The sequence below is a fragment of the Poecile atricapillus genome, chromosome 23 (assembly GCF_030490865.1).
Source record: "Poecile atricapillus isolate bPoeAtr1 chromosome 23, bPoeAtr1.hap1, whole genome shotgun sequence".
Classification (NCBI taxonomy): Eukaryota; Metazoa; Chordata; class Aves; order Passeriformes; family Paridae; genus Poecile; species Poecile atricapillus.
Window position 1 is genome coordinate 5,800,576 of NC_081271.1, and position 9,767 is coordinate 5,810,342.

Here is a 9,767-nt window from a genome sequence, read left to right on the forward strand (position 1 = left end):
TATTATCTTGGTGTGCTAGGGGGGGACAGGGACAGGGGAAGGAGGAACAGGGACGGGGAGGGGGACAGGGACAGGGAGGGGACAGGGGAGGAGGAACAGGGACAGGGGAAGGAGGAACAGGGACAGGGGAGGGGGACAGGGACAGGGGAGGGGGAACAGGGACAGGGGAGGGGGAAGAGGGACAGGGGAACAGGGACAGGGGAGGGGGACAGGGGAGGGAGGAACAGGGACAGGGGAAGGAGGAACAGGGACAGGGGAGGGGGACAGGGACAGGGGAGGGGGACAGGGACAGGGGAGGGGGAAACAGGACAGGGGAGGGGGGAACAGGGGAGGGAAGGGGGAACAGGGACAGGGGAGGGGGAAGGAATAGGGACAGGGGAGGGGGGACAGGGACAGGGGAGGGGGAACAGGGACAGGGGAAGGAGGAACAGGGACAGGGGAGGGGGAACAGGGACACGGCATTTCCCGTTCCTGGTCCCCATCTTTGCGAGTCGATGGCAGTGAGGGGCCCCAGGGGACAGGGCTGTCCCCAGCCCACCCCACTCAGCACCCTGGGCGGGTGGCAGGGCACCAACGCTCCCTCCCCCAGCCTTTGTCAGGGCTGCCTCATTAGAGCTCATTAGGAATGTGCTAATGAGGAGCGGGGGTGGAAGGAGGGAGGTGCAGGGCTCCTTTCCTAGAGAGAGGGCCCTGGGCTGAGCCCCAAACCAGCCATGTGGGGACTGAGCCCCCTGGGGCAGGGACCCCCCTCACCCCACACCCACCAACCCCCAGCCACAGGTGGGGGTCACCTCAGTGCCCCCCAACACCACAAGGCTCCTCAGGGGCTCAGGGTGCCACATCTAAAAAAGCACTTTATTGTCTTGGGGGGTTTCATGCCAGCGGTGCTGTCCCCCCCCCGAGGATGGGGGATGCTGGGGGGTGGGTTAGGACTCCCCCCACCCTCCGAGCCCCGTGCTGAGCTCCTACAACTTCTTGTTGCCCCACTTGGCCATCTTGTTGTTGATGGGCATCTTCTGGAAGCGGCTGGACTTCATGTAGGCAGCCACCTTCTCCAGAGCCTGGGGACACAGGTGGAGCGTCAGGGACGCCCCCAGCGCCGCAGCCCCCACCCAGGGGTGACCTCAGGGTGCCCCTGCTCACCCCAAAGCGCTCCATGAAGTCCTTGAGGTTCTTGAAGGGCTCCAGGCACTTGGGCTCAAAGATGCGGTTCTGATCCAGCACGTCGAACATGAGGAAGTCTACGAAGGTCACCTGGGGACATCGGGGGGGACACAGTGAGGACAAACCCCCTCCCCAGCCCCCTCAGCCCCCCTGGGAGTCCTGGCAGTACCTTCTCCCCCACAAACCACTTTCTGTCCCCCAGGAAGTTGGAGAAGAGCTTCAGCTTCCCCGGGAGCTGCTCCAGGTAGCCCGGCTTGAGCTTCTCCTGAGGGAGGAAGGAAGGGGTGAGGACGGGCAGCCCCAGCCTGTCCTGTCACCCTGGGGAGCACCCTGCCAGCATGGGGTCCCCAGGGTTGGACAGGTCCCCTGGCCTGCAGGACACTCACAAAGTCAGGGTTGTAGCAGATCATGACCAGGCTCATGCGGAAATCCATGATCTGGTTCTCCAGCATGTCCACACGCAGGATCTCCTCCTCTGTCTCACCACCTGCACGGGCTGATGTCAGTGCTGGGGGCACAAACCCCCCTGAGCCCAGCCCTGCTCCCCCAAACCCCCTGAGCCCATCCCTGCTCCCCCAAACCCCCTGAGCCCAGTCCTGCTCCCCCAAACCCCCTGAGCCCATCCCTGCTCCCCCAAACCTCCCTGAGCCATCCCTGCTCCCCCAAACCCCCTGAGCCCAGCCCTGCTCCCCAAACCCCCCTGAGCCCATCTCTGCTCCCCCAAACCCCCCTGAGCCCATCCCTGCTCCCCCAAACCCCTGAGCCCAGCCTGCTCCCCCAAACCCCCCTGAGCCCAGCCCTGCTCCCCCAAACCCCCCTGAGCCCAGTCCTGCTCCCCCAAACCCCCCTGAGCCCAGTCCTGCTCCCCCAAACCCCCTGAGCCCAGCCCTGCTGCCCCAAACCCCCTGAGCCCAGTCTGCTGCTGGCTGTGGGTCCATTTAACTTCAGCTCCAACCCCATGCTCACCCCAACTCCAGCCTGTACCCCAAGTGCAACCCCAAAGCAATCCCAACTGAACCTCAATTCAACCCCAACCCCACTCCAATCCCAACCCCACTCCAGTCCCAATCCCAACCCAACCCTGCTCCAACCCCAATCCCAACCCCACTCCAGTCCCAATCCCAACCCCGCTCCAATCCAATCCCGCTCCAATCCAACCCCAACCCAACCCTGCTCCAACCCCAATCCCAATCCTGCTCCAACCCCAATCCCAAACCCAACCCAACCCTGCTCCAACCCCAATCCCAATCCCACTCCAATCCCAACCCCAACCCAACCCTAAGACTAACCCCACTCCAACCTCAACCCCCCCCCCCCCACCCCACCCCCCCCCCCCCCCCCCCCACCCCCCCCCCCCCCCCCCCCCCCCCCCCCCCACCCCCCCCCCTCCCCCCCCCCCCCCCCCCCCCCCCCCCCCCCCCCCCCCCCCCACCCCACCCCCCAACCCCCCCCCCCCCCCAACCCCACCCCCCCACCCCCCCCCCCCCCCCCCCACCCCCCTCCCCCCCACCCCCCCCCCCCCCCCCCCCCCCCCCCCCCCCCCCACCACCCCCCCCCCCCCTCCCCAACCCCTACTCCAACCCCACCCAACCAAATCCCAATCTAATTCCAATCCTATTCAACCTCACCCAATCAATCCCAGCCCCCCAATCCAGTCCCAGTGCCCCCCAATCCAACCCCAGCGCCCCCCAATCCAATCCCAGCCCCCCCAATCCAATCCCAGCCCCACCCCAATCCAATCCAGTGCCCCCCAATCCAATCCCAGCCCCCCCAATCCAATCCCAGTGCCCCCCAATCCAACCCCAGCCCCCCAATCCAACCCAGCCCCCCAATCCAATCCCAGCCCCCAATCCAATCCCAGCGCCCCCCATCCAATCCCAGCGCCCCCCAATCCAACCCCAGCGCCCCCCAATCCAACCCCAGCGCCCCCCAATCCAATCCAGCCCCCCAATCCAATCCCAGCGCCCCCAATCCAATCCCAGCGCCCCCAATCCAATCCCAGCCCCACCCCAATCCAATCCCAGCCCACCCCAATCGAATCCCAGCCCCCCCAATCCAACCCCAGCCCCCCAATCCAACCCCAGCCCCCCCAATCCAATCCCAGCCCCACCCCAATCCAATCCCAGCCCCACCCCAATCCAATCCCAGCCCCACCCCAATCCAATCCCAGCCCCCCCAATCCAATCCCAGCCCCACCCCAATCCAATCCCAGCGCCCCCCAATCCAATCCCAGCGCCCCCCAATCCAATCCCAGCGCCCCCCAATCCAATCCCAGCCCCCCCAATCCAATCCCAGCGCCCCCCAATCCAATCCAGCCCCCCAATCCAACCCCAGCCCCCCCCAATCCAACCCCAGCCCCCCCCAATCCAACCCCAGCCCCCCCAATCCAATCCCAGCCCCCCCAATCCAATCCCAGCCCCACCCCAATCCAATCCCAGTGCCCCCCAATCCAATCCCAGTGCCCCCCAATCCAACCCCAGCCCCCCGAGCCCCCCACTCACACATGTTGTGCTTGCGGGCGATGTAGCGCAGGATGGCGTTGCTCTGGTCAGCTTGGTGGGGCCATCGATGAAGTACGGGAGCTGGGGGGGACACGGGGACATGGGGACACCAGGACATGGGGACACCGGGACATGGGGACACCGGGACATGGGGACACCGGGATATGGGGACACTGGGACATGGGGACACCCCCAGCCACAGCCCCCCCAGCCCCTGAGCACCTACGTTGGGGAAGTCGAGTCCCAGCTTCTCCTTCTCGTTGATCCACTGGCTCTTGTCGTAGTCAGGAGCTGGAAGGGAAGGGGGGGCTGGGTGGTGTCGTGTCCTCCCAAAAGCCAGAGAGGTTGGGGGTGGTGTGGGGACCCCCTGAGCCCCCTCACCTTCCCACAGCTGTAGAGTTTGTCCTCATAGGGTGTCTCCGTGTACTCCAGGAGAAGGCGGATGGCGTGGGCAAGCTGGGGAGTGGAATCAGTGAGACACCCCAAAAACATCCCCCACACACTGCCCAGAACTGCCTCACACATGGGGAAACTGAGGCACAGGGGAGGGCAAACTGCATTCCCTTCCCAGGACCCCCAGTCAGCACCCCCTGCACAGCGGGACCCCCCAAAAGCAGCATCCTCCCACCCCCAAGTGCAGCAGGACCCCCACAAGACATCCCAAAAGATCAGGGACACCTCCAACAGCTTCCCCTGAGGGTCCCCACAGCCCCCCAGGAGACCAGAGGGGCTCCCACAGCTCCTCCCAGGATTAGGGAGCCCAAGACCTCCCAAAAACCCAGCGGGACCCCCAAGAACTCACCACAGCCCCCCAGGAATGACCCCCTGCCCCAAGAGTGATGGCTCACCACAGCCACCAACCCCAAAAAACCAGCGGGACCCTCACAACATGCCCAAAAAGACACAGGAGCCCCCCCCCAAACCCCCAGAAGACAGGGGGGACCCCCGAAGGCGCCCCACAAGCTCAAAGGGACCTCCCGCAGCCCTCCACAGCACCAATGGGACCCCCGAAGACCCCTCCCTGCCCCCTAAAAATCCAGAGGGATCCCACAGCCCCCCCCAAGACAAAAGGGGAACCCACAGACCCCTGCACCCCCACCCCCAAAACCAGAACGGACCCCACAAACCCCCCGAACATCCCCCGCAGCCCCCGGAAGACCGAAGGACCCCCGGAGACCCCCCCAAAAGAGCGGGAGGACCCCGAAGAGCCCCTGGGGAGCACCCGGGTTCCCCCCCCAAACTCCCTGGGGAGCCCCCGGGTACCCCCCAAACCCTCTGGGGAGCCCGCGGGTACCCCCCAGACCCCCGGGTCCCCCCCGGGTCCCCCCAAAACCCCCTGGGGATCCCCTGGGTCCCCCCCCACATCCTCTGGGGTCCCCCCCCACATCCTCTGGGGAGCCCCCGGGTCTCCCCCAAACCCCCCCGGGTCCCCCCCCGGGTCCCCCCCCGGGTCCCCCCCCGGGTCCCCCCCCGGGTCCCCCCCGGTCCCCCCGGTCCCCCCGGTCCCCGCTCACCCCGCGGATGTCCCAGTACCCCAACACCGCCATGGCGCGCGCTCCCGGCCCCGCCCCCGCGTGACCCGGCCACGCCCCCCGAGGGGAGGGGGGAGGGGCGGGGCAGGGGGCGGGCTTAACGAACCCGGAACCCCCCCCCCAGCTCCGCGGGGACCCCCCTGAACAGAGGGTTCTGTGACCCCCCCCCCTTATCCCGGGGGCTCCGCGACCCCCCAAACTCCCTGGGGCTCCTCCCATCCCCACGGGACCCCCTTGTCTTGAGGGCTCTGGGACCACCCCAAAGTCCGTGGGGTCCCCCATCCCCCGCAGTGTCTGCGACCACCCCGAATCCCATGGGGGACCCCTTAACAGGGGATTGTGACCCTCTCCATCCCCGCGGCTTTGCGGCCCCCCAGATTCCATGGGGTCCTCCTGATCCCAGGGGTTCTGTGACGCTCCCCATCCACCCCCGGCACCGCTTTATTCTGGGGGCACTGCAACCCCACAAACTCCGTGGGGTCCCTTGTTCTGGGGCCTGCAGCCCCATAAATTCCATGGGTTCCCCCTTTTTCTGGGATCCCTGTGATCCCCCCCAAGCTCCACGGGGACCCCCTTATCCTGAGGGCCGTGGGTCCCTCTGTGACACCCCCTCAAGCTTCATCGGGGTCCCCCTTTCAATCCCCTAAGCTGCAGGGGGGGGGGGGGTCTCACCATCCCGGGGGAATAGAGACCCCACCTTGGTCCCCACAGTCTCCACGGGGCTCCCCCTTATCCTGGGGGTGCAGGGGGCAATGGCTTCCCCCATCCCAGGTTCCAGGAGGGTCCAGCACCCCGACCCCAGGGGTTACCCCACAAATGAGGGGTTCCCACAGCTCCCACCGCAGTCCCTCGGCAGCTCAGTGCACCCCACACAGCGGCTGGACAATGGGGGAGCCCCCCACGCTTTATTGGGGAGTTCTGGGGTGTCCTGGGGGGTACGGGGGGGTCAGCCCCTCACTCCTTGCTGTTGCACCACTTCGCCGTGCGCCAGAAAATCGGGGTTTTCATGAAGCGCCCCGAGCGCATGTAGGCAGAGACCTTGTCCAGGGCCTGGGGGAACAGGGACACGGGGGGACATGGATGGGGACACCACGGGGTCAGGGATGGGAACAATGGGGTGCCTGGGATGGGCACAGGGACACCGTGGTGTTGGGACAGGGACATTGGGGTGTTTGGGACAGGGACACCAGGGTGTTTGGGACAGGGACACTGGGGTGTTTGGGACAGGGACACTGGGGTGTTCAGGACAGGGACATTGGGGTGTTTGGCACAGGGACACTGCGGTGTTTGGGACAGGGACATTGGGGTGTTGGGACAGGGACACTGCGGTGTTGGCACAGGGACATTGGGGTGTTTGGGACAGGGACATTGGGGTGTTTGGGACAGGGACATTGGGGTGTTTGGGACAGGGACACAGCGGTGTTGGGACAGGGACACAGCGGTGTTGGGACAGGGACACTGGGGTGTTTGGGACAGGGACATGGGGGTGTTCAGGACAGGGACACTGGGGTGTTCAGGACAGGGACACCGGGGTGTTGGGACAGGGACACTGCGGTGTTGGCACAGGGACACTGCGGTGTTGGGACAGGGACACCGGGGTGTTTGGGACAGGGACATGGGGGTGTTTGGGACAGGGACATTGGGGTGTTTGGGACAGGGACATTGGGGTGTTTGGGACAGGGACATGGGGGTGTTTGGGACAGGGACATTGGGGTGTTTGGGACAGGGACATTGGGGTGTTTGGGACAGGGACACCGGGGTGTTTGGGACAGGGATGGCTCAGGGATGGGGACAGAGATGGACCCTGGGGTGTCAGGAATTGGGACAGGGACATTGGAGAGTCTGGAATGGGATGGGGACATTGGGATGTCAGTGATGGGGACACTGAGGGGTCAGGGATGGGGTCACAGGGGTGACAGGAATGGGGATGGAGACAGAAGCACTGGGCATTGAAGGATGAGGTTTGGGATGGGACAAGGACACAGCCACTGAGGTGTCAGGGACGGTGATGGGCACGGCAGGGGGACACTGGGGTGTCAGGGATGGGGATGGGATGGAGATGGTGCCAGGGACACCGGGGGCTGCCCCGTGCCCTGCTCACCTCGAAGCGCTGCAGGAACTGGGCCAGGTTTCCCTTCAGCTCGGGACACTCAGGCACGAACATGCGCTGCTGGTCCAGCACATCGTACGCCAGGAAGTCCACGTAGGTGATCTGGGGGAGGGGCAGGGGGGGTCAGCCCCCACAGGGACTCCCCAAACCCCCCCAGCATCCCCCACCCACCTTCTGCCCCGCAAACCAGGGCCGGGAGCCCAGGAACCGAGACAGCTCCTGCAGCTTCTTGGGCAGCTGCTCCAGGTAGGCCGGCTTCAGCTTCTCCTGCACGGCGGGAGGGGCACAGCTCAGGGGGGCTGCTCCCCCTGGCCACCCCAGAACCCAGGGGCATCACCCCCCAACTGCAGCCAGCCAAGGGATGTGCCCCAGCACACACCCCCGGGCTGCTGGGGGCCCGACCCCCTTGTCCCATGTTGGGGGACAACAACCCTGGGGGCTGGGGGGGATCTGTCCCTCCCAGGGGGATAACCCCAGGGTTTGGGGGGGATCTGTCCCTCCTAGGGGATAACCCCAGGGTTTGGGGGGGATCTGTCCCCCCCCAGGGGGATAACCCCAGGGTTTGGGGGGGATCTGTCCCTCCCAGGGGATAACCCCAGGGTCTGGGGGGGATCTGTCCTTCCCAGGGGGATAACCCAGGGTCTGGGGGGGATCTGTCCCTCCCAGAGGAATAACCCAGGGTCTGGGGGGGATCTGTCCTTCCCAGGGGGATAACCCAGGGTCTGGGGGGGATCTGTCCCTCCCAGAGGAATAACCCAGGGTCTGGGGGGGATCTGTCCTTCCCAGGGGGATAACCCCAGGGTTTGGGAGGGATCTTTCCCCCCCCCAGGGGGATAACCCCAGGGTTTGGGGGGGATCTGTCCCTCCCAGGGGAATAACCCCAGGGTTTGGGGGGGATCTGTATCCCCCAGGGGAATAACCCCAGGGTTTGGGGGGGATCTGTCCCTCCCAGGGGAATAACCCCAGGGTTTGGGGGGGATCTGTCCCCCCATAACCCCCACGGGGCTCCTCACAAAGTCAGGGCTGTAGCAGATCCGGGCAAAGTTCATCCTCAAATCCATGAGCTGGTTTTCCAGCACGTCTATGCGCTGCTTCTCCTCCTCCGTCTCGCCACCTGCGGGGTGGGGAGGTGTCAACCCACCCCCCACAAAACCGCGGGGACCCCCCCGTGCGCTGGGACCCCCCACTCACACATGTTGTGCTTGCGGGCGATGTAGCGCAGGATGGCGTTGCTCTGGGTCAGCTTGGTGGAGCCGTCGATGAGGTACGGGAGCTGGGGGGTGCCGGGGGTCCGAGTCACCCCGGGCACCCCCACACCCCCTTCCCACCCCCTCCCCATCACCTACGTTGGGGAAGTCGAGTCCCAGCTTCTCCTTCTCCTTGGTCCAGTCGCTCGGGTCATAGTCAGGGGCTGGGGGGGGCAGAGAGATTTTGGGGGGGGTCCCCCAGCCCCCCTGCCCCGCTCGGGGCACCCACAGCAATGGGGGGATGCGGACATTGGGGGGTGTCCCCCCTCTGCCCCGGGACACCCTCTGCCCCGGGACACCGTGGAGAGATCCGAGGGAACGTTGCCCATGAAAAGGGTCAAGGTCCTTTTATTGGGGGGGGTCGGGGGAGGACAAAGGTGACCCCCCCGAGCAGGCAGGAGGGGGTCACGCTGCGAACTGGGGGTGTTCCCCCTCCCCGCTGCTTTCCGGCACAGCAGCAGGGGCAGGGGCTGGGGGGATTTGGGGGTCGCTCCCCGCTTGCCCCCGCTCACCTGGGCCAGGCCGGTACTGGCGCTCCTGGTAGGGGGTCTCGGTGTACTCCAGCAGCAGGCGGATGGCGTGGGCCAGCTGCGGGGCACAACAGCCGCTTTTGGCACCCCAAATCCCCCCCGGACCTCTCCCCCACACCCTGGGACCTCCAGCACCCCCACATCGCCCAGGGACCTCCAGCGCCCCCCCAGCCGTGCGCACCCCCACCCCCACATCGCCCAGGGACCTCCAGCGCCCCCCCAGCCGTGCGCACCCCCGTCCCCAGCGCGCCGCTGTCACCCCTCGATCCCACTCGCGCCGCTGTCACCCCTCGATCCCACTCACCCCACGGATGTCCCAGTAGCCCAGGGTGACCACCATGGTGACACCGGCTGCGGCTCTGCGAGAACACGGACTGGGACGGACTGGGACGGACTGGGACGGACTGGGACGGACTGAGACAGGACCCGCCCCCGTCCCCTCCCCCTGGCGTCAGCGGGCACAGGCAGGGAACGGGCAGGGAATGAGCACGGAACAGACAAAGAATGGGCAGGGAATGGGCAGGGAACAGATAGGGAATGGGCAGGGAACAGACAGGGAATGGGCAGGGAACGGGCAGGGAATGGGCAGGGAACAGACAGGGAACGGGCAGGGAATGGGCAGGGAATGGACAGGGAACAGACAGGGAATGGGCAGGGAATGGACAGGGAATGGGCAGGGAACA

At 66.2% G+C, this 9,767-nt stretch overlaps 2 protein-coding genes across 2 annotated transcripts; both read right to left on the reverse strand.

Annotated features, from left to right (window-relative positions):
- Positions 1-828: 828 nt before the first annotated feature.
- LOC131587693 (glutathione S-transferase Mu 3-like) lies at positions 829-5,212 on the reverse strand. Its single transcript, XM_058855825.1, is given in 9 exon segments — positions 829-1,061; positions 1,144-1,254; positions 1,334-1,429; positions 1,551-1,651; positions 3,666-3,713; positions 3,716-3,746; positions 3,892-3,958; positions 4,048-4,121; positions 5,180-5,212. Coding segments are annotated over 9 exon segments (657 nt in total). The 3' UTR covers positions 829-965.
- Positions 5,213-6,076: 864 nt separating this feature from the next.
- On the reverse strand, positions 6,077-9,550 carry LOC131587686 (glutathione S-transferase 2). The gene is made up of 8 exons (XM_058855818.1): positions 9,389-9,550; positions 9,067-9,142; positions 8,654-8,718; positions 8,499-8,580; positions 8,321-8,421; positions 7,479-7,574; positions 7,299-7,409; positions 6,077-6,247 (listed from the first exon to the last, which is right to left on the reverse strand). The coding sequence occupies exons 1-8, from the start codon at positions 9,422-9,424 to the stop codon at positions 6,152-6,154; spliced, it is 663 nt and encodes a 220-aa protein (XP_058711801.1). The 5' UTR covers positions 9,425-9,550; the 3' UTR covers positions 6,077-6,151.
- Positions 9,551-9,767: the final 217 nt, after the last annotated feature.

Bases quoted from the DNA above. Each gene is read 5' to 3' on its own strand.
- LOC131587686 (XM_058855818.1), bottom strand. From the start codon at position 9,424: ATGGTGGTCACCCTGGGCTACTGGGACATCCGTGGG. The intron at 9,143-9,388 runs GTGAGTGGGATC...TGTGCCCCGCAG, and splicing joins GCTACTGGGACATCCGTGGG to CTGGCCCACGCCATCCGCCT. The intron at 8,422-8,498 runs GTGAGTGGGGGG...CCCACCCCGCAG, and splicing joins CGCCCGCAAGCACAACATGT to GTGGCGAGACGGAGGAGGAG.